Source organism: Neophocaena asiaeorientalis, unplaced genomic scaffold, assembly GCF_003031525.2.
Source record: "Neophocaena asiaeorientalis asiaeorientalis breed wild unplaced genomic scaffold, Neophocaena_asiaeorientalis_V1.1 scaffold217, whole genome shotgun sequence".
Lineage (NCBI taxonomy): Eukaryota > Metazoa > Chordata > Mammalia > Artiodactyla > Phocoenidae > Neophocaena > Neophocaena asiaeorientalis.
Window position 1 is genome coordinate 2,581,941 of NW_020172293.1, and position 24,403 is coordinate 2,606,343.

Genomic DNA, 24,403 nt, shown 5'->3' on the forward strand with positions numbered 1-24,403 from the left:
AGGACAGTGCAGGAGCAGAGGGACCCCTGAGCCTCACCGCCTGGCCTCCCCTCCTGAACCGCGTCCTGGCCGCTCCCTCCACGCCCACGGAGGCGATGGAAGCAGCTGGTACAGGAGTAGCTTGGTTTGGCTTAAGATCCTCTGCTGTGGTATGAGGCAGGTGCGAGGCCGTTTTCCCGGGGCTGTCCATGGGGAGGCCCAGGTTGGCCGCCTGGCTGACCAAGGACCCACTCTTCGTTTTCAGTGTTGCTGATGCCAACTAAGGGAGGGTGGGTGCACTCTGCAATGTGACAGAGGAGAAAGAGGGACGGAGGGGGCAGAAGGAGGAGCCCGGACGGCTTTAGGTCCGGCTTCTCAACCTTGGCACTTGGCCTTTGGGCTCAGGTAATTCTTTTCTGTGTGTGTGGGGCCTGTCCTAGGCACTGTAGGATGTTTAGCAGCGCCCCTGGCCTCGACACACTAGATGCCAGGAGCAGCAACTATATGCCAACAAATTGGACAACCTAGAAGAGGGACAAATTCTTACAAAGGTACAACCTTCCAAGACTGAACCAGGAAGAAACAGAAAATATGAACAGACCAATCACAAGCACTGAAATTGAATCTGTGATTAAAAATCTTCCAACAAACAGAAGTCCAGGATCAGATGGCTTCACAGGTGAATTCTATCAAACATTTAGAGAAGAGTTAACACCTATCCCTCTGAATCTATTTCAAAAATTGCAGAGGAAGGAACACTCCCAGACTCATTCTATGAGGCCACTCCCTGCTACCAAATCCAGGCAAAGATACCACAAAAAAGAAAACTACAGGCCAATATCACTGATGAATATAGATGCAAAAATCCTCAGCAAACAAAAAATACTAGCCAACCGAATCCAACAGCACATTAAAAGGATCATACACCATGATCAAGTGGAATGTATCCCAGGGATGCAAGGATTCTTCAGTATCCACACATCAATCAGCGTGATACACCGCATTAACAAACTGAAGAATAAAAACATATGATCATCTCAATACACGCAGAAAAAGCTTTTGACAAAATTCAACACCCGTTGATGATAGATGCCGGTAGCAACCTCCCCTACTTGTGACAAACAAGAATGTCGGCAGGCACTGTTAAATGTCCTTGGGGGAGGGGAACGAACTTGCCCCTGACCGAGAACCTCTGGTTTATACCAATTGTCCTGTCAGTAAGGACTGAGTGTCCTCTCCAGGCTACAAAGAGAAGAAATGATCACAGATCTGATTTCTGGGGTGTGCGCACACACTTACACACACCTCTTAGGGTACTGCCAGTTCCAGTAGAACTAAATTAAGGTCTCCTACTTCAACAAACACACCAATAATAACATCCTGTCGCCTCGGCCCATTAATAACCCCACCCTAGATGGGGTGCATCCTTGCAGTTTGCCTGTAAATCCAACAACAGAAAAACCCCTCTTAAAGAAACAGGAAAAGAGCTTTGATTTGAAGAACCACTAGGTGGCAGTAAGCGAACATCTAGTCCACTGCCAGAGCCTTGAGTGTCCTCGGGTAGGCAGCAGGTCGAGAAAAGTACAAACTTCCAGTTATAATATAAATAAGTACTCGGGGGTGTAATGTACAACACGATAAATATAATTAGCACTGCTGTAGGTTATATATGAAAGCTGTTAAGAGAGGAAATCCTGAGTTCTTATCAGAAGAAAAAATGTTTTTTTCTATTTAATTTTGTATCTTTATGAGATGATGGATGTTCACTAAACTTACTGTGGCCATAGTTGCAAGATTTGCGTAAGTCAAATCATTACGCTGTACTTAAACTCTTACAGTGATGTATGACAATTACATCTCAATTAAGCTGGAAGGAAAAATAATTGGCAATTCTATAAAAATATTAAAAGGCTATGTTTTTTTAAAAGAACTTTTCAAGAAGAACCTTGAGATGTAGTTGTAGACATTTGGGCCGTCACAGAAATGTTTCAGACAAATAATACCCTTTTACCTCATGGTTACCTCACGGTGGGTGATTAACTGTCTATAAAGGCATGAACTAAATAAAAATTTAGAGTCTGCTCTTTTTTTTTGCAGTACGTGGGCCTCTCACTGCTGTGGCCTCTCCCGTCGCGGAGCACAGGCTCTGGACGCGCAGGCTCAGTGGCCATGGCTCACGGGCCCAGCCGCTCCGCGGCATGTGGGATCCTCCCGGACCGGGGCACGAACCCGCGTCCCCTGTATCGGCAGGCGGACTCGCAACCACTGCGCCACCAGGGAAGCCCCAGAGGCTACTCTTGAGATGATGCACGGTCGTCAAATTGTCTTCTTCAGGAAAATAATAACTCAAACTGATTTCTTCCTCTAGACTGCTACTGAGAGGGGTATTCTAATTTTAATCAGACACATTGGGTTGGCATATGAGGTGACATAAGCTACACCTCAAATATCAAATGGTGACAGAGCATAGTACTCTCCATCATGTTGTAGGCTTCTGGTGATTCTGGTCATGAAAAGAATTTGGAAGCTGCTCCCTTACAGTCCCATTTTGGGAGGTTTAAGCTTTCCAAGGAACAACAGAATTACCTACATACAATGGAATGCTACTCAGCCATAAAAAAGAGTGAAAATTTTGCCGTTTGCAGCAACATGGATGGACTTGGAGGGCATTATGCTAAGTGAAATAAGTCAGAGAAAGACAAGTACTGTATGATATCACTTATAGGTGGAATCTAAAAAATACAACTAACTAGTGGATATAACAGAAAAGAAACAGACTCACAGATACAGAGAACAAACTAGTGGTTACCAGTGAGGCGGGGAGGGGGGAATGTAAGGGTCGGGGAGTAAGAGGTACAAACTAGTGGGTGAAAGATAGGGTACAAGGATGTACTGCACAACATGGGGAATAAAGCCAATATTTTGTAATAACTATAAATGGAGTATAATCTTTAAAAACTATAAAACATTTAAAAAATAATTTTAAAAAAAGGCTTTATGAAACTCAAAAAAAATAACACTAGAAGAACCCACGCAAATGATTATTCATTATACTAAAAGGTGAAATTGTTCTATGATAAATCTTCATCGCATAACAAAATATACATTAACATAAAAGATGGGCCTGCCCCAGTGACTGGGGCGTGATAAAAACTCTGCTCATTTCAATAGTGGGACTTGATGGATGCTTTCAATAAGAACCTCACAGAAGATGGGTAACATTCAAGGAAGCATCTTTCATTCTGGATCAGACATACTTTACATTTAAATTCTTCTTTTGTGATTTTAACTACCGTTGAATAATAGGAGGATAACTTTGGCGCTCTGTTATTTTGGCTATTAGTTTTAATTTATTGAGACTAAATGCAGACTTCCCATTTATCACGGGATTCTGCAACTGGCCCCTTTTAATTTTAGGCGTTGCCAAGCCCTGTAGAACAGTGTGATGCTCCGGCTTCAAAGAGACTAGCTCAGGGCTTCCCTGGTGGCGCAGTGGTTGAGCGTCCGCCTGCCGATGCAGGGGACGCGGGTTCGTGCCCCGGACCGGGAGGATCCCACATGCCGCGGAGCGGCTGGGCCCGTGAGCCATGGCCGCTGAGCCTGCGCGTCCGGAGCCTGTGCTCTGCAACGGGAGAGGCCACAACGGTGAGAGGCCCGCGTACCACAAAAAGTATATATAATTAAAAAAATAAATAAATAAAGAGACTAGCTCAGACTCCCAAGGATTGTTGAATTTCCTGGGCCTGGATGGAGGGGCACTAGCTAAGTGTCCGTGGATACCCAGAACCAGCAGAACTCTAACTGTACACAGTAGGTGCTCAATAAAGAAAGAGGCTCGGAACACCGTCTAGGAAGGGCCTCCTCCTTGGCAAAGACAGGCTTGCCTTCCAGGTTGAGCAGCTAAGCACGCAACAAGGGACCGCACTCACCACAACTTCCGGACAACCTTTTCCTCCTCGTGCAGGTACTTCTGCCTCTCCTGTTCCACCAGGACCCGCTGTCGCTGCACAGGGTCCTCCAGTCTCTTCAACGTTTCAATCACTTTGCTGTTGATTTCCTGCTCAGCCTTCCTCATCAGCGCCCTCAGCAGCTCCTGGTTCTGCAGCTGTTGGACAAAAGAAACTACCCTCCGTTGGCTCTGAGGGCTGCCACGGGGGTGCCGGGGGTGCCTGACAGGCTCCAGGCGCGGGTTTGGATAAACAGCCCCACAGCTGAATCTCTCTTTATTTCAGTGAGAGAGGGAAGGGAGCACAGACCGTATATAATCTTGCGGCTTCAGCCAACGTCCAAGTTTTAGCAGTCAACTGACAACCAGACTTCCACGTCCCTGTCTGCCAAAAAAAATAGGGTCCTTTCTATACGCTGGTAGTGCATCCTGGTAATGGGTGTAAAGTCTCACTGACATGTTTTCCTAGGGAGAGCCAAGAGTACCAGCTGTGGAGCCAAGCTGACTTTGGAGCAAACCCTACACCCTTTCCCGGATGCACTGAGAGACTTTGGGCACATTCCTTATCTCTAAGGATGGGGATTCACTTCCTTTGCCAGGGCTATTCTGAAAATTAAATGAGATACTGTTTGGTACAGAAAGGTACTCAACGAAAGTTGATTAGAGTGTGGACTATTTCAGCGTATCAGTTAAAAGAGAATCTGTGTCCCTCTTGTTAATGGGTCCATGGACCAAATGCCCTGTAATCACAGACCATCAAAACACAGTACTTGAGGATGTGGCAGAGGGAAGGACTGGGGGTTTGGGATTAGTAGATGTAAACTATTCAATATTATATAGAGGATGGATAAACAACAAGGTCCTACTGTATAGCACAGGGAACTATATTCAATATCCTGTGATAAATCATAATGGAAAAGAATTTATTAAAAAAAGAATGTGTGTGTATGTGTATAACTGAGTCGCTTTGCTGTACAGCAGAGATGGGCACAACACTTTAAATCTATACTTCAATAAAAAAAATAAAATAAAAAACTCCCAAAACACAGAACTTGATGTTGACGGTGGCAATGATAATTTCCAGACGAGCCCAAGGCTCTTGGCAATTAACTAATTTCCCTGGATTATACGTAGCTTGCTTGCATACATAAGACCACAATTTCCATATAATTTTCCATGTAGTTTCCAGAGCACTCTTGTTTCTCACCCCAGACTATAGGATGTGTGAGTTTGAATCCACGCTTCACAACAATCTAGCCAAACACTTGAGTCCTGTTTCCAACAAGGCATTAAGTGCTTTCCTGGGGCAGGACAATTTACTGACAGCACAGGCATCAAGTGAGTTCATTCAATCAGCCTCAAAACCAGTAATTATATTATACCTATTATATTATCTAAAGTTCCCCTGAAATTTCAATTAGCTGTTATTGTTTTCTTCATTTTCTGGTTTCGTGCACTGTGTATCACCTCATAGGGCTAATGATGCCTCTGTCAACTGTCCATCATCTGTGCAAACGGAGCGGAAATACCACCTGACCGTGTTACCTACTACCCACCTGAAACCTCATCATGGCTTCCATTTTCTCTGAATGAAATAAAACGTTTCAACACGAACCACTCAAGCAAGACCACCATCATGTTCGAACATCAACATGGCACCACGATCAAGTGGCCATCCAGAGAGAGACTGCCTGGGTTCATTTCCGAGTTTTCCCACTTAGTGGGAAATTAGTGTGATTATGTTACAGCAAGTCCCCTACACACAAATCTTCAAGTTGTGAACTTTCAAAGATGTGGACGTGCCCCTGTATGCCAACTGTTGTACTGGACTACTGTGCTTTTCAGGGTACTGTACTGTAAGATTAAAAATGTTTTCTTTGAAAAAAAAAAATGTTTTCTTTGGGCTTCCCTGGTGGCGCAGTGGTTGAGAGTCCGCCTGCCGATGCAGGGGACGCAGGTTCGTGCCCCGGTCCGGGAAGATCCCACATGCCGCTGATTGGCTGGGCCCGTGAGCCATGGCCGCTGAGCCTGCGCGTCTGGAGCCTGTGCTCCGCAACGGGAGAGGCCACAACAGTGAGAGGCCCGCGTACCGCAAAAAAATAAATAAATAAATAAAAAAACAAACCAAAAAAACCATGACGATTAGTTTTGCTTAGCAGGGATTCTAAATTCCAGTTAATAAAACTCTATTTAAGGTATAGTTTACAAACTAGAAAATATACCCATTTTAAGTGCACAGGTCAATGAGTTTTGCCAAATGTATACATTGATGGAAGCACCACTAAAAAGGGAGACAACATTTGTTCTCACCCTAGGAAATTCCTTCGTGACACTCTGCACGCAGTCTCCTAACCCCCAGCTCAAGGAAACCACCGATATGCGTTTTGTCCCTCTAGCTTAGTTCTTCCTGTTCTAGAATGTCATACAAATGGAATTGCACACTATGAAATGTTTTGTGTCTGGCTTCTTTCCCTTCAGGATATTGTTCTTGAGATCCAGCCATGCTGTTGAGAGTTTTAGTAGTTCATTATTTTTCATGCTGAGTGGCGTTCTATTGTATGCATTTAGTACGTTGCATGTACTAACATTTTAATGTTTTTACATATTGACTTGATTCTGGTGATCTTGTTTATATTCACTTATTTCTGGAAGCATCTTTTTTTAAAATTTATTTTTGGCTGTGTTGGGTCTTCATTCCTGCACGTGGGCTTTCTCTAGTTGTGGCGAGCAGGGGCTACTCTTCATTGCTTCTGCACGTGGGCTTCTCATCGTGGTGGCTTTTCTTGTTGTGGAGCACGGGCTCTAGGCGTGCGGGCTTCAGTAGTTGTGGCACGTGGGCTCAGTAGTTGTGGCTCGCAGGCTCTAGAGCACAGGCTCAGTAATTGTGGCACACGGGCTTGGTTGCTCCGCAGCATGTGGGATCTTCCCGGACCAGGGCTTGAACCCGTGTCCCCTGCATTGGCAGGCGGATTCTTAACCACTGCACCACCAGGGAAGGCCCTGGAAGGTTTTTTTTTTTGTTTTTTGCGGTACACACGGGCCTCTCACTGCTGTGGCCTCTCCTGTTGCGGAGCACAGGCTCTGGACGCGCAGGCTCAGCGGCCATGGCTCACGGGCCCAGCTGCTCTGCAGCATGTGGGATCTTCCCGGACCGGGGCATGAACCTGCATCCCCTGCATTGGCAGGTGGACTCCCAACCACTGCGCCACCAGGGAAGCCCTCTTTTTTGATTTGATATTACACAATCATGATTGTGATTTGCGAGTAATGCCAATTATAGTTTTAACTTTCCCATCCACGTGCCTATTTTTTTTTTCCAGCCCTACTGCACTTGCTAGGATATTTAGTACAGAGTTAAATAGAAGTGAGAGGAGGCTTCTCCGGCCTTGGTCCCGATTTTATGGAGAATGTGATAGTGTTTCACCACTAACTATAATGTTTTCTGTAGGATTTTCAGACATCCTTTATCAGGTTAAGAAAGTTTCCTTCTACCCCAAGAGCGCTGAGTGCTTTTAGCATTGGTATCGAATATTGTCACGTTTTTCCCTGCACTTACTGAAATGATATGATTGTCTTCTTTATTCTGCTAAAAGGTCAAATACATTGACTCATTTTTTTCATATTAAAACAACCTTGGACTCCTGGGGTAAAATCCAGGATAACGTATTACCCTTTTTGTATATTGCTGGATTCACTTGGTCCTACTTTGTTAAGGATTTGTTACATATATTTTCATGAGGCAAATTGGTCTGTGGTTTTCTTTCCTTATAATATCTTTGACTGGTTTTGCTCTTAGTGTAATTCTGCCTTCGTAAAATGAGTTGGGAAGCTCTATTTTCTGAAGGAGTTTTTTACTTTCAGTACTTTAAGAATGTGATGCCATTGTTTTTTGACTTAACTTTTGTCTCTGCGAAGTCAGTGTTCTCATTTACGTTTCCCTGTATGTAATGTGTCCTCCACCTCCCCCTGGCTGCTTTTGAGATTTCTCTCTTTATTCTTGGTTTTTAGCAATTTGCTTTTGCTTTTGCTTTGGTTACATTTGTGCTTATCCTTTTAGGAGCTTATTAAGTTTTTTGGTCTGTAGAGTTACAGCTTTCATCAAATTTGGAAAAATTTCAGCCATTGTTTCTTCTAGTAATTTTCTCTTCCCCCTTGGCCACTTAATATTGTCCCAAGAACCATTAAGTTTCAGTTCATTTTCTTCAGACTTTTTCTTCTCTATCCTTCAGTTTGGACATTTCCATTGCTATCTTTTCAAGCTGACTGATATTTCGTTTCAGCAGTGACTAATCTTCTATTAAGTCTGTTGAGATATTGTGTTTTTCAGCTCTTGAAAGCTTTACTTAGAGTTTTAAAATATCTTTTTTTTTGGGTCTCATTGTGTTCATGTTTTTCTTTGAATCCTTGAGAATGATTATCATAGCTGTTTTAAAGTCCTTGCTGATGACCTCATTATCCCTGTCATTTCTGATTGGTTTCCACTGACTGATTTTTCTTAAGCTTACGGGTCACATTTCTCAGCATCATCACCTTTCTAGTAACTTTTGATTGAATGCTGGACATGGAGTTCTGGGTTTTGCTGTTTTCCTTTACAGATGTTAGACTTCCTTTGGCAGACAGTTAAGCTCCTTGTGGACCGTTTTTGTTCTTAGAAGCTTGTGTTTAAGCTTTGTCAGGGTGAATCTAGGGTAGCCTTTACTCTAGGGCTAGTTTAGTCTTAAGACTGAAGCATGGCCTTTCTCTGATTGCTACTGAATGCCCCAGGTGATTAATAAAACCTCTTTGTGCCTGCTGGTTAAGACATAAACATCTCCCTGTGTGAGCTCTGGGAAATTTCTGGCGTACAGCCTCCCACTTTGTGTCTGGCTTAGTGGTCTTTCACAATACGCATGCTTGGATTACTAGTCGACAACAGATCCACAGATTTACATAATTCTTTCCCACAGACCTTCCTTTTATTTGGTACTTCGCTCCACAACTTCCAGCTGCTTCAGCTCTTTACCCTCAACTCAGCTGGATGGCCAGTGCTCTGTTTGGGTTATCCCTCTCTGCGTCACAATCTAAAAAGTGTCCCCAGACAGAAAGCTGAGGAAGTTACAGGTTTCACCTCCTTCCCTTCCATTCTCCTAAGGACCACACTCCTGTGTTGTCTGTTGTCCAATGTCTGAATAGAGTTGTTTCACACACTTACTTATTTTTCAGTGATCTAGATGTCAACAGTAGGAAGGCAAGCACAGTTGTAGTTATCCCTTCATCTCTGGAAACTTCACTTTATTCTGTGCCTTGACGTTTTTATAAAAATACTCAGACGGAAGTAACGCTCTTCGCTATTAAAAATTTAAGTGGACCAAACAAGTTATCCATATCAGCTTCACTGAGAAGCTAGGAAACTGCCTAAACCTAATTCCACCCACCTCAAAATGGACATGTACCTCACATACTCATCTTGATTTCTCAGGTAAAATTTAAGACCGTCGGTCTTGCCAGCAGTGTCGTTGAACTGAACTGATTTTGCTGTCCAGCAGTGACAGTAAACAGTGGCTGTACAACAGGTCAGGAAGTTCCCTAACAGCCAGACCCCAGAATGACTCCTGACCACCCAGCTTAGCTCCCCAGGCTGTAGGGAACCAGGTATCGGGTGCCTCGTCACAAGCACGTGTTATCTGGGAGGTGTTGCCCCGTCTTAGACAGCCTCTGTGTGCAGGTCTGTCTAGGGCTTGATACATTGTATGGCAGCCTGATTGTCAACTCCTGTGCTAGTTCCACTGATTATTTCTGCCTGGTGGGGAGAAATAGGCCTGCTCAGCACGGGCCAACCTCTCGAGTGCTTTTCTCAGGGACACACATTCCCGTGACCGTTATTTTGAATGTCAGAAGATAAATGAGACTCTGGCACATTTGTATGAGGCACTACCTTATGAAAAGATACCTTAAGATAACTGTGCTGAATCATATCATTTCAAGTACAATGGCTCTGTGTCCTGCTATGTTTCTTTCTTATGTTGATGTCTTACCTCTTCCCTCTCTTGGGAACACACAGTAAATTCTCAGTAGTCTTAAAAATGGAACACCAAGTTCAGAATAATCTAATTTTCAGTTTATCGGGAAGCACAAGGAAGAGATAAGGGACAAAGAAAAAAATTGTGGGAACTGGAGAAGGAGGCCAAGTCTCATCTGCCCCCCCCGAGGAACTTGAACCCACTCTTCCAGAAATTTCTCTCTCCCCTCAAGCCCACAAAGGAGGGCAGAACTGCAGCCACTTCTGTGGATACTGGACGACCTTAGTAACACCCAAGTATTGTGGCATTTTGGAAAAAAGATGTAGCTCATCACTTTTGTTTTTTTTCTATATCATACCAGAAAAGGTAATAGACAATCATCTTTTGAAGGGCACATTTATTAGGTGCCAGACCTTCCCCTGTCTCTTTTTCCACTGTTGCCAGCTAACTGCAGGTGCAGCCCTCACCTGGGAGTGGGACCATCACAATATAAAAGTTCCATATAGCTCTTATCGTTTATGACCAAGCAGAGAATACGTCTGATTAGCCACTGGGAATGGGGCGCATTGTTTAGAATCAGGGCTTTGAAGTCACTGGGTGTGTTTTTCATGCTTACAGGGTGTTTCTGCCTCACCTCTTGTGATAGCTGGCTGAGATCTCAATTTCCAAAAGGCATCTCAATGGACTGAGAGTTCATAATATCTGAGAGCAGTAGTTCTCACCCTGGAACATTCTAGAACCACCAGTGCTTGGCCTTTGATCCATACCAATGAAGTCAGACTCTGGCAGGGGTGTCTGGGTATCAATATTTCTGTGAAAGGCCTCAGGTGATTCTAATGCGTAGCCAGGATTAAGAATCGTTCTCTGAGACTGGTAACTCACGCGAGACTGGTGAGCAGAAAGATGGGAGCGAAGTTTTCATGTTTTTTTGGATCATTTTCTCAGGCTCCTTCACCTCCCTCAACATTCTTTTTGTCCTATTTAAATCTATACGCCCCACAGTGCCTGCATCAAATTTCTGCTTTGGAGAATAATCCATCAGTTCTGCAAATGAAATGCTCAAATAGACTATGCTTGACAGTCTAGGATTTTCCCATTGATTTAATTATCTAATTACTGGAGCCGGCTGCCAAGCACACACAGATTTCATTCATTTTCACTATTTTATAACATTTGAATTTCTAATTCAATTTTAGTTCTTTTGAGACTGTTCTGGAGTTTCGGAGCTCTCTAATCATAGCTCCATTATTGGGCTTATAATCATTTTGGGGGGCTGCACTTTACTTTTGGTGTATAATACATGTACTGAGGGGGGACTGGTGCTGAGATAGCTTAATTATTCTAAACTGGTTTTGTCTCAAATAGACTCCCCTTAAACCTGATGGGGGCACGGAGGATGCCAAGACCGAGGTAGAAATAAGAGCATCCAGGTTAGGAAACAAAGTGCTTCTCTTTCCCCACGTGCCTGTGCTTTAGAACTGTACCAACGTCTCAGCTCTAGAGCACACCTGCTCGGTGTCCTTTACCCAGAAACCAGGAAAGCTGAGCAGCTCTGGGGCAATAAAGAAAACTGCGTGGTTAAGATAGTGTCCCGGACTTGACTATAGAACCTCTTTGTTTGAGAAGCTGTGATTTTGCAACTGAGCCTCCCCAGTTCATGGGTTACAAGGAGCGCCAAGTCGTGGGAGAGCCCTCCCTCCTGGCCAGAGGACCAAACACTGCCGGCCACCAGCAGGGTGACGCTGCAGCCTCACACATCACGGCCTAGGTATCAAATGCGCCACACCTCAGGGCAATTCCACCTCTGCCCCAAACCAGCAGATGCTCACTTTTGAAAGCAGTAGGAACTACCATACACACGACGCATTTAGGAATTTTTTTCTTGTGAAGGTCCAACTAGGGGTGCACAATTTCCAAATGGCCAGCAGGTGGCACTAAAAGGCAGATGCAGCCCAAGATGGGGGCTTAACCTCCATAACCCCCAGGTAAGAACCTGGGAGCCCACAGACCCTCTCTGGCCTGCAGAGTACGAAATAATTGATTTTTAAATTGCCTTCCAACATTTTTAGAATGAGTACAGGTATTTTATATAAAACCTCCAGATTCTCTTGAAACACCGAAACATCTAGAAACAATGGACTCTCATTCTACCAGGTCAACAGCTGCCTGGAGCTGAGTGGCAACTGTCCTTTAGAGAGGCCAACTTGTCACTGTCCCTCGTCCACTCAAGTTAACGCCAGACACTGTGGGCACTGGATTTTGGCACCCTGCACACACCCTCAGCCCAACCTGTACACTTCATTTCACTGCAAAGTGTCTTTAAAATCACAAAGCAAGGAGAAGCGAACGTAAAGGATGGGGAACGTCCCCGGTGACATGATTCAGAAGAGGATTTAAGTGAATTCGCAGGGGCTGTCCAGGAGTCTGGGACGTTGCCTGAGAGGCAGAGTAGCCTTTGGAGACCTAAGCGTGAGCAGCCTGGTCGGCGATGGGACCTCAAGGCAGGCTCTCAAGCTACCTTCCCCTCCTGTTTGTTCTCCAGTAGGTAGAGGGCAAGGGGAAATCATCTTCGAAGCTTTACTCAGGAAAATGCAGGACTCATGCATCGGCGAGCTGAAGGCAGAGAGCAGCTGTGCTCTGAAGCCCTTTCCTTCCTGGACGCACCAGCACAGGAGCCTGCAACCCACTGAGGGCACCGCAGCTGTGCGGCTGCTCCTGGCTACATGTGCCTTGTCCTAACGTTTGCACTGTGAGCTTCTCGAAGTCCAGGAGGACACCTGGGGATAGGCTAAGCCAGTACTACGTGCACATTCACCAACCTGCCACCAAGGGCAGAGAGACGTGAGGCTCCTCCGTGGAGCAGACAGATGACCTCACAAAGGTCCACCCTCCCAGTTCCTTATCGCCCTGCCTCGTCAGATTTATGGGATTTGTTCGCCAAGACTCGTGACACGAAGGGTCATTTTCCCTGCCCTTTGATTCCCGTGTAGCGCATATATTCCTAACAGCGGGAACGAGTAAGGAGAATGTTGTGGCGTACACATACTACCCAGATAAAATGCAGATGTTTTTCTCAAGCCATCCACGATGGCTCCTTTTCCTTATGAATTCACCCTCTGGTCTGAACTCCTATTTCTAAATGCATCACAGCTCCTTGCGAAACACCTGAGCTGCCCGCAGCACCTTTGCACATGCTCAGTGGGGAAGAGCAAGAGCCCAACGCTGTGAAGCAGGAAGTCGTAACTGGCTGCTAGAACGCTCCACGGGCTCTTCTGCTTTCAGCTCTCCTCCAAAAAGCACAGGCTTAATGCTTTTTTCATGTGTAAAAGCACACCCAGCTTAAAGAAGTGGCTACAGACTACCACTGCAGTGGAAGGCTCTAGACCAAGATCATGTGTGTGGGAGAGGAGAGCCCTGCGGAACGGCGCCTGCACCCCGGTCCTCAGTTATCCCTAGAAAGGATGGTGGAAAGAACCCCGAGAAGGTGCCGTGGGGCCAGGGATGTGGAAGGAGGCGGATGGGAGGAGGAGGAAGCTGACTGTGGGCCATTTAGTCGGAGGACACCATCCACAGGGAACACGGTCTGTACCTGGAGCTGTCGCATCTGCTGCAGCTGGAGCCTGAGTTCGGCCACACTCCTCTTCATGTCGAGCAGGCTCATGTGGGCGGCGGAGGTGCCAGCAGGCGGGAGCTGGCTGGGTGGCCCCGAGGACTCCAGGGCGCCAAGAGGCTTCCCGCCGGAAACCTGGGGAGTTCCTAGGAGAAAAGAGCAGCAAAGTCCCTGAGAATGCCAGGAAGGAAAGTCTAAGCTTCAAGTCCCATCCCAACAGACTACTGGTAACTCTGAAAATGCCCATTTCCTTCATGATGAAAAGAATCGTAAAAAATGACACTGGTTCTCTGAAGGGCAAAAAGAGGGAATCGAATTTCAATAAATTAAGGAACGTGCATGCAATGTTATAGGGTGTAGTCTGTAGTCATGTTCTAGAAGTTTGGTGCTATAGGAAGGGAGATCACAGAGCGGTATGTACAGCACGATGCCATATTAAGGAACCTAGCTGTCTGTCTATCCGTGTGTCTTCTTTAAACACACGGGTTTGCACAGAAAAAAGACAGATGTACATATAACAAAGTGGTAACAGTAACTTTAGCTGGTGGTATTCTGTGAGTTTTCTATTTTTGATATCACCACTTTTTGTATTTTAAAATTTGCATAGTGAATATCTATAATTTTTTTGGCGGGGGGCTGCATCGCATGGCTTGTGGGATCTTATTTCCCAGACCAGGGATCAAACCCATGCCGCCTGCAGTGGTAGCACGGAGTCTTAACCACTAGACCACGAGGGAATTCCCTATAATTTTATAATAGAAAAAATAACTTAAAACTCTGGGCCCTAACACAGGCTGCTTACTGTCACTATTCCCTACAGGCAGATGTATCCCAAGAACACCCACTTAGTTCTGGGCAGAGATTTGGCCGATCACCAAGGGGAAACTAATAGGAACTGGGTACTCCCTTCGGGTTTCCAGCCCCAAGGAAGCAGGACCTCTGCGTACACCTCCTTTAGTGAGAAAATCAGGCATGACGCGAATATTCTTGAGGAGAAGAATCCAAAAAAAAGGCAGCAGAGAGAAACTCTTCCTCAACAGTTTTGTTGCTGCCATAAACTTCTGCTCCCTGAATGCAACTTAAATCATCCTCACGTAGTTCCTAAGTCCATCTGGGAAGGGCCTGCTTTGACCAAGTCTGTTTTAAAAATGTCCCCCAAAGCACCCCGAGTAGCACTCACAGGATCGGCAAGGTGCGCGCATCAAAAGGAGATGCTACTTCCTTTTTAGGACAATGCAATTCTGTGGAAGAGGCTTCAAGTAGAGAGTAGACAAGGAATCCACAACACACAGACACACAACACAACGCACTCACACCTGAAGGGGCTGTTCGGCTCTCTTTCCTGTAAGGGACAAAGTGGAAGGTTTGCTTAGTCCAGGCCGGCCTTGCACGGCAGAACCTCTCGCTGCTCTGTGTACCTGGAGCGCTCAGAGCACAGCGGCCTCTCTTTCCATCTAGGCTCAACAGCCGTGGAAACCTGTCCTTCCCCAGATTGCACAGCCCCGCAAGCTGCTGCCACGGCTATGGACGGTGTGCCAGTGAGCAAGGAGGTGCCTCGAAACCGTCCTCTTACTTGCGTGGCCTCAGCAGTGCCAACGGAGAGCTGACGGAGCACCAAATTCCTCACCCCTGGGTGCCCGTCCCAACAGAACTGGTCTCCCAGCTCTCGTGGCCCCCTTGGAGAGTCGGGGGAACACGTGGGAAAGCATTTGAAGGATTTACAGAGGAGACCCAGCAGACCAGACGGTGAGATTTTTGTTATCTTTATGAGCCCAACTGGCCACTTGCGTCATCACCAGTCATGACTCTGACCGACTTTTGACCATCCCCCAGATCAACATCACCCTCGAAAGAGCAAGATCTGCCATGTCTGTAGTTATTCCAAAGAGGGTTCCCTAACTGTGAAGGTCCTCAGTGCAAGAACATCCAGTAACATTTCCAGTAACAGCAGCCTGTCCGAGTTAACACAGCACCTTCAAGAACAAGTATTCTGAGGGGGTGACAATGAACTGGAAGTTTTCCTTTAAGACTCAGGTTACTTTATCATCACTCCACATTCTCAGGCACAGGTGCGTGTGTACACACATGCACGCGTGCACCCACACCCACCTACCCTCACCACACAACTTCATCTGTACAAATGATGACACCCTCAAGGTGTTTCTCCAACAAAAATGACACTGTGCTAGCCAGCTACTCCTGTTCGGTAATGAGAACCGTCCTGCTAATTCCTCAGCCAAATGACGGCACATATTCCTTCAACAATCGTGCTTCTCCTCGTATATTCTGAGGTCACCGTTGCACCTTGCCGACATCCTCCGTGGAGGAGAGGCTCAAGTTTACGTGCCTCCTGCGAGAATTGAGTACCGATAACGGGTTTAAAATATGTCTTTCACAACCGAGTTTCTTTATGGAACCTATGCTCATGTATAAAATTTCCTCATCTATAACCTCTTAATCCACTAAATCCGGTTTCCAACTCCATCATTCACTGCACTGGCCCTTTAGAAGGTGGCCAGTGGTCAGCTGTCAATCCAACAGACGCTGGGTTGCCATGATGGCCCCCTGATGTGATGCTGGGCTTCGTCAGTCACTCCTTTCCTTCTCAATAACTGAAACTTTCCTTTCCCTCGTCTTCTTCCCTCTCCACAGCCCATCTTGGCCAGCCTCTTTCCTAATTTCTTCCTCGGCCAACCTTCTGAATCCTGGCCTGCTTCTTCTCTCACGGGACATGACTTCAAGGGAGGTCACTTCCACAACGCCACCCGCCAACGTCCTCCACATCTTTGCCTCCAGCACACGACTCTCTTTACAGCCCCGTCCCCATACCTTCGTGCTGCTACAGGACTTTTCCACAAGCAGGTTGAATTTATTATTTCTACTTATTTCCCCCAAATCTCTTTTGAACTCATTTTAGCCAATGGCACTATTATTCACTCAAGTATTTAAACCAGAAACCTGGAAGTCATTCTCAGCACCCACTTCCTAGTTGTGTGACCTTGGGCAACTGACTTAACCCCTCTCTCTCTCCCTCAGTTTCCTCATCTGTAAAATGGTTGTAAGGGTGATTGTGCAGGATGATGGAATTAACACATAAACTGCTCCGCCTGGTGTCTGGCACAGAAGGACCCCACTGTGATTATTTTTTTAAATTTTTAAAAAAATTTAGTTTATTTTTGGCTGTGTTGGGTCTTCGTTGCTGCACACGGGCTTTCTCTAGTTGCGGTGAGTGGAGGCTACTCTTCATTGCGGTGTGCGGGCTTCTCACTGCAGTGGCTTCTCTTGTTGCGGGGCATGGTCTCTAGGCACGTGGGCCTCAGTAGTTGTGGCACGCAGGCTCAGTAGTTGTGGCTCGCGGGCTCTAGGGCACAGGCTCAGTAGTTGTGGTGCACGGGCTTAGTTGCTCTGAGGCATGTGGGATCTTCCTGGACCAGGGCTCGAACCCGGGGTCCCCTGCACTGGCAGGCGGATTCTTAGCCACTGTGCCACCAGGGAAGCCCTGGCTGTGATTATTTCTCTAAGCAGAGTGAGGGGGAGGAGCCCCACCTGGAGTGGCAGCAAGTGGCAGTGGTGACAGGCTGAGAGCTATAGGCAGGTGCCCCAAAATCTACGGATGGAGCTGATCTGGTGGGTGGGGACCCCCAGTGGTAAATGAGTTCCGCTTCAGATTAGTCACGGGACCTGGGACCCGCTCTCCGAACCCACAATGTGGGGTGGTCACATTCTAGTCTAGGGAGGAGAGTCAGCAGGTAGTTTATCCTCAGAACCTCCCTTCCCTGCACCTCACCCTCTCCAGGCAACAGCCTCTTCTTCCTCCTACCAAGTCCGCTCTTAGGTAACTTACTTCAGTCAGGTATATCTTAATATAAATCTTATTAAGTACACATTTGATGGGAATTTAATGGGTTTGGGGTTGGCCAGACTGGCTGCGAATCTTAGTAGCTCCACAGCTAACATCTTCTTTACAGGGTTATGTGTTTAAATGATATAATACACTATAAAACACAGGCTATGACTGTGAAATGGGAAGTTCCTTCTGTTCTCTTATACCCACGGTCAACCAAATATTCCTAAAGTAACAGCAAGTCTGGGTTTCCCTTTTTCATGTACCCTTGGCCAAATGAGCTTCCTTGACTTACTACATAATTCCGTGTACTTGTCTACAGAACAGGGATAATACTTCTCGTCGCTAACTTCGTAGGATTCTGGAAGAACGTATTTTGCACGCCGTACAAGGCTGCTATGGCAACGAAAGCCCTGTGGACCACATGTAGCCCTGACAGATTAGAATGAGAAAGACCAACCTCGGCAGAGACGCAGGGGAGCAAACCCACGTGTGTGTTACCAGTGGCATCGAAAATTGGCCCAGCCTTTCAGAAGAGAGAACTGGCATGTGTCACCAGTGCCACTGAGCTGTTTGTCCCTTTGGCTTTATTAACTCCACTCTGGGAAATGCATCCCAAAGAAATGACACCTGCTCCCTCCCCCATGCTTCAAAAAAGACATTTGCAAACTTTTTCAAAACGAAGAAATGAAGCAACCTACATTTCTTTAAAGGGACTGGGGCACCTTAACACAAAAGGATGAGGTATCATGTCATGAGATATCATGTCATGCTTGGTGGAGCACGCTGACGTGTGTCACGTGTGTATGGATGTGTGTTCAGCGTCGTCATCTGGAACACGGGAATCACGAGGGTGCCTATCCCATGAAGCTGCGTCAGGGGGTAACAAGTTCAGGTCAGAAAAGCACTTAGAACAGTGCCCGGTACACAGGAAACTTCACTAAATGCTTCCTATTATTACTATTAATTATTATTTTACCAAAAGGGAAAAGGAATAAAGAAGAATACAAAACAGCATGTACATATCGATTAGAACGATGGTACTGGACATGAATAATTTCTAGAATAGAATCCAGAGGAGTAAGATGTTTTAGTGTTTGGTAGCTTCCCCCTCCCAACCCCCCAACTTCATTAGTTATAATTGACATGTGACACTTGTAACACTGTACAACTTTAAGGTGTACGTTGTGTTGATTTGATACACTTACATATTGCCATGTGATTATTATCTAACTCGCCCATCCTGTCACATAATTACCATGTCTTTCTTGGGGTGAGAACATTTAAGACCTATTCTCTTGGCAACTTTCAAGTATATAGTTCAACACTGTTATCTACAATCACCATGCTTTACCTTAGAACTTATTCATCTTCTAACTGGAAGTTGGTACTTTTTGACCAACATCTCCCATGTCCCCCACCCCCGGCAACCACCCTTCTGCTGTTTCTACGAGTTCAATAAGCGCCTTTTCTTCTGTAGGTTCATAATAGATCAGAAAATAGATGAATAAATATCTCCAAAGCAACCTGGCAGTTGCTATGAAATTTCCATGAAACGAGTCTCTGGCTGCCACCAAGGTCACTGACTGATTTCTCAGTAAACCAACCAATCCCATGAGGACTTGGAATGCTGGAAGAGCAGCCCTGCTGGCTTTACGGCTGAAGGGCCTGAACTTGGCTGGAGCGGAACCAGGACCAATAGACGTCTCAACTGAAGTCCCCAGTTCTGTCCACTCTACCGGGTGGCACTACACTCTGTGGGGCTTCCTCCAAATTAGGGGTTTCACCCAACTTGCCACATGCTTTCTGAGTAATTCAGTAGCCAAGCATGTCCCTGGTGACGATTTCTATTTCTAACCCAAGGGAAGGGAAGACTTCATATTCTTGAGAGAGGCCCACCTTGAGTCTGCAGGATAAGATGGACATCAAATACACCTGGATACTAGTAAAGGGCACAGGGGCTATAACCGGGGCCTCTTTGAGGGGATGCTGGCATTTGAAAGCAGGCCCTGGTCCAAGCACGCCTCTTTCTCCTGCCTTGACCCATGGGGGCTCCCTATCAGCTCATGCCTCCTTCTCATCCGGTCACATCCTGCAGCTGGGCTGAGGCCCTTCCCCACTGTAGAACCTTCCACTGCCTTCCCTCTGCACTTAGAATAGTATCTAAATTCCTCACCACAGCACCTGTACATGCTTTGCTCTCTACTTGAATGGCTCTTTCCTTCTGTCCTCATCCTTTCGGCCTCAGTTTGTTTTACTTCCTCAGGGAAATGGCCTTGGTTGAGGCCAGCTCTGTTGGGTAAACATTCATCCTGCACTTTTTCTTAACACTCAGCACACATATAATGACCTGTCCCAGATCCATTTTCTGCATCGGATTAGGGAGCAGGGAGCCTTGTCCTAGTGATGTCCACTGCCCTGGTCCAGTATCAGGCATATAAGCATTTGTTGGATATATGGCCTCATAAATGAATAAATGAATGAGGAAGTGAATAAATGAATGAAGACTGAAGGGAGAGGACTAATGACTCATCTGGAATTTCAGCATTAAGCAGGGAAGGGGTGGTGTAGGGAGTCACCCCAGAATCCTCTGAAGTTGCATCATATAGGTGACTTGGGGAGAGGTTAATACGTCTGGAAGCAAACCAGGCTCATCAAAGGCACCCTCCAGGCCTCCTGCCCGTCTGGAGGACACTCACCTGCACCATCTGTGTGGTTCTTATTGGCTGCGGTTTTCATCATTTTCTCGCTGAAGGAAAGAAAAAGAGAGTCAGCGATCCGGTTTCCCAAATGCGTTTCCCCCCCAGCTTCCATTCACTATTCTAAGCAATCAGCAGCAGCTAGTGAGGGTTTTAAGCAATGAAGGTATTTCAGCGTCAGCACCACTACTGGCCGGGATGGAAAAGGCTTCCCAGGTGTGCAGCTGAGGCACGCTCATGGCCCTCAGATGACGGAGGATGTGGATACATGTGGATGGCGGCGGCAGGCACTGCACAGTGGTCCATGAAGCCACATGCACTGGGAAGCCCATTTACCCTTCTTGGGCCAAAGAATTACCAGAAATAGACAAGCAAACAAACCATGATTCATAGAGATGCGGGTATTTTCAGCCTTGAAATGATTACAAGAAAACGATTGGAATGAATGAATGGTCTTAATCATTAAAGAGAAACAGATTGAATTACTTTGAATTGGTTTGCTTTTTTTTTGTTGTTGTTTTTACCTAGATGCATCTTTGCTATTACTTGTAAGGGGCCCTTTAAAAAGCGCAGACTGAACAAGGCCAGTTAAACTGGCAATCTGTTTCTCCATGGCTTGCATCCTCTCTCTGTAAAACAAGAGAATTGTTTGTTAAAGCTTATGTTGACTTTCAGACTGGTTTGTCTACGTGAATGACCATCTGGGGGTTATAAAAGTTCCACTCAGCAGGCCTCCAAAGTTCCCCCCAACCTGGCTCGGGGAAGCTACCGAGCCTGCGAATTCCCACTGAGCTCAAGGTTTGATGGACACAGTTTAGTATTAACCCGATGACCTTACTGAAAAGACACTGGACAGACCAGTAGAGGCCTCATGGAAAACGGAAAAGCTTGGAAATAATTCTCTTTGTGCATCTTTGTGTTTTTGAGCCTTTCTGCCCTTCTTTTACTATTTGGCCTCTGCACCAGGGGGACCCTAGGCCACTTCTGAGCTGTGTTCCTCCCCGCAGCTGGGAGGCTGCTGACTGACTTTGGTGTAAATGATGGAGATGTTCGTTGTGTGTTTGGAGTAAAACTTGTTGTAAAGCCCAAGAGCAACACAAAGCGAATGTCTCTTACGAACACGGAAAAGTGTGCTTGACATCAATGTCTTCCTTGAGGGTAGAGGGTCCTCAACTCAATGTCACAGGAACCTGGGGGCTTTTACAGGATCAAGCAGGAAAACAAATACCCCTAACAACTTGGTTATCTCAAGACCTAAATAAAAACTCTTCCCAATTTTGATATTAGGCACAGATACTACACCTCTCTGTTCAGGGCCCTCCGGTGCTATGCACAATTCATGTAGCTTTTGAAACTGGCTCACGTTTCTGTACATCAGACAGTGGCAGTGCCAGGGAACTATTACCAGTATTCCCAACACATTATCAAATCACCACCACAGAGTGACCTCTGCTAAGGACAGCCATCCCACACGCACTGGCATGTGAATTCAGTTATACCTACTTGGTAGTTCAAGACAATAAGAGAGAGAAGGGAGAAGAGTTAGAACAGTGTGGACACCTGGACTGCCATTGTATCCCATCAGCAAGTGTCTAGTCCCAGCCTGAGACAGAAAAGGCACCCCATTCTTCACGGGGGGGGTCTCAGTCCCATGGGCCTCTTGTAGTATGAGCAATGGTGATGATTCCTGGGCTACAAACAGCACTTTCAGACACTGTGGCTTTTAAATACAAGCCAACTACTTTACCTGGTACCCAGCAGAAAAAGTCATGGTGGTCTGTTCTTTCACTAGAACAAAATAACTGATATGCTGGACTTCACGAGAGACGCTGTATCTGTATCTTGAACTTCATGGCAATCAAGAGGACTTTCAAGGGTAGTTTTGTTCACACACAACTTTTTGGTCTTGCGTTTTGCCTTTGGAATATAACTCTTCGTGCCGTAAAAAAAACCCATTGAGATTCATTTCACAATCGCAAGCTTCTGACTTCAGAATTCCATGCATTTTCTTTAGTTTAAAATGGATGGTTGTGTCACAATACTGAGTTTCTTGGATGTAAGTCGTGCAGTCTGGAGAGTTAATGGTTGTCAACCCACTGGGGGGAAAACTAAGTATTCATAGCATGATCTCTTTGTTCTAATAGCGTGGAAAGAAGAAATCTCAAACAGTGAGAAGAGATACGCATCTACCCGGAATGACTTTCCAAGTGTTTTCAGGCATAGCTGTGAGCGCTAAACTTCTGAGCTGCTGAGCATTTTCAGTTATACGTGTATTCTTGGCGGCCTGCCTGCCATTAAGCAGTGCATTGCCAAAGAGAAAAATAAGTAAGAAATTCCACTCACGAAAGCAGGTTAGTAAATACCCATGGGAGATCCCAAGTTTATCAGACCCAAGTTGCATGGCAGCTTGGAAATGATGGGGTCCATGTGTCGGGGGTACAGACTCACACAAATGAGCTCTTGGGAAATGGACCACTTCTGGGAGGACCTGCTGAGTTCCAGGTAGAAGTTGTCCAGAACCCCCATTCTTCCCACAGTAATGCTGGAAGCCAAACTCAAGACCCTAAGAGTGGCGGAGAGCTACCCCGAGATGTACGAGTTTAACGCTCTTATTCAATCCTAGGCAAATGCAAAGGATTTCATTTCTTTTAAAATGGCAGGACATTCTTAGGGTCTAGACAGCTTTGGTTAGGAAGAGGCTTAACGGGTTCTGTGAAGCTGTAGTGCAGGATACGAAGGTGCGGAGACTGACTACACTCAAGAGACAATCACATTAAGAGATGTAAACAGTAGGTAAGTCCACAGATGCAGAGAATAAGCAGGAGTCTGGTGGGAGAGAAACGGCAGATGGATTCCAGTGCTGGCCTAGGCACGGTCCTGATTAGGGCTAAATCAGTGTACTCTCTGGTCCCTCTCTGGTCACCAGCTTTCATTTCTAACAAAGGAGGGCAGCAGCATTAAAAACTGAAACAAAGCACTAGAATCATTCCAGATTCAAGACATTAACCGTCAACAGATTCATCACCATGGTGAGAAATGCCGAATGGTTCAGCACAGGTGGGTCCTCTCAGAGGGGTGTCCACAGGGCTTCGTACGTGCCTTTGGCATCCTCCTTGGCTCAGTAGGTACTTGGCTTCTCATCCATCTTCCCCTAGACAACGGTTTTAGGATGCAGAGAAAGAAAACCCCCAAACGGCGCCCCACTCTCCTGACTACCCAGGGATGACGTTGACATAGGATGAGGGTCTGGATGCTGTAGAGCAAAAGCCCTGCGTTTAGTCCAGATATCCACACACTTGTTCTCCTTTTTGTATCTGTGAGGACAGGACTGGATGCTCCTTGGGTGGCCTCCTCCAGGCTATGTCACCAGTGGGGTCACCAGGAAGGAGACATGATCTGTCAGAACCTTGAGAGTTCAGTACACTTGAGCTTGACGGTCAAGGGAGAGCGATTCTCTCCCCCTGCTCGGGAAACAGTGCATGCCCCAGGCGCTGTGCACACGGATCGCACATGCGTGTTCCACCGTCTTGGCCAAATCCACTTCACAGAAATACAATTCTTTTGACACATGGTAATGAGAAAACTTTTTCCCTCCTGTTTAATCATCAAAGTGTTTCTGGTTTCAGGACTCATTTGAGGGAGATTATCTGATTTATAAATTCATAAATGAGATTGTCTTTCCATTTCATGGTTGGTAATCTGGAAACAATTTTATGGTTTAACTAAATTTCAGCAACTGGAAACTTAGGCAGACTTCTCCCATGATGAAATGTTATGAAGTATGTTTTAATGGGAAAGGGGAAAAAAGAGAAATGCAGTGGAAGAAGAGAAATTAAAACAACCCTGTCATTTTACTGCAGTGGCAATTCTGTACGATAATCAGAAGAGTAAAGATGCTTCAGTTAATTGTTGCCAGTATCGCTTGGTTTAAGGTATTCCAGGGCAGGTATAATTACTGTGGAAAAGACGGTTTAAAAGTGATTTCAGAAACCACTTTATATCATTCCATAAACCATATTTATGTGATTAGTATGTACGGTTAACTAGTCACTTAGTGTCATAAGTCGGGCTGGCTGAATGCATTTTCTCGGGGTCCAAGCATAATATTAACAAAAAATTCAAATCCAATCCAGAGAACGTGCTGATCCCAGTATTAAATTCCTGTTGCTACAACCAGCTTTCCTGCGAGCCCCATGTCTGCCTGTGAAGGTGAAGCAAAACCCAGTCTGCTCGTGGTCTGCTCTCTGTCTGCAGAGTCCAGGGAAGGAAAAAAAAAAAACCTGCATTTGGGGAGATATTTTTAGCCAGTGAGTCCACTCATACGAC

The 24,403-nt window shown here is 45.9% G+C and overlaps 1 protein-coding gene across 12 annotated transcripts in view; it reads right to left on the reverse strand.

Annotated features, from left to right (window-relative positions):
* Positions 1 to 24,403, reverse strand: part of KIAA1217 (KIAA1217 ortholog) — a 319,334-nt gene that overhangs the window by 28,569 nt on the left and 266,362 nt on the right. For 7 of the 12 annotated variants that reach the window (XM_024765947.1, XM_024765939.1, XM_024765918.1 and 4 more), the window contains 4 exons: positions 20,602 to 20,706; positions 20,078 to 20,127; positions 13,514 to 13,680; positions 3,909 to 4,084 (listed from right to left, as the gene is read on the reverse strand). In XM_024765947.1, coding sequence (XP_024621715.1) covers positions 3,909 to 4,084; positions 13,514 to 13,680; positions 20,078 to 20,127; positions 20,602 to 20,706 — 498 coding nt within the window. The remainder of the gene's footprint in view (positions 1 to 3,908; positions 4,085 to 13,513; positions 13,681 to 20,077; positions 20,128 to 20,601; positions 20,707 to 24,403) is intronic. The other 5 variants (XM_024765955.1, XM_024765972.1, XM_024765981.1 and 2 more) reach the window with 1 other exon arrangement.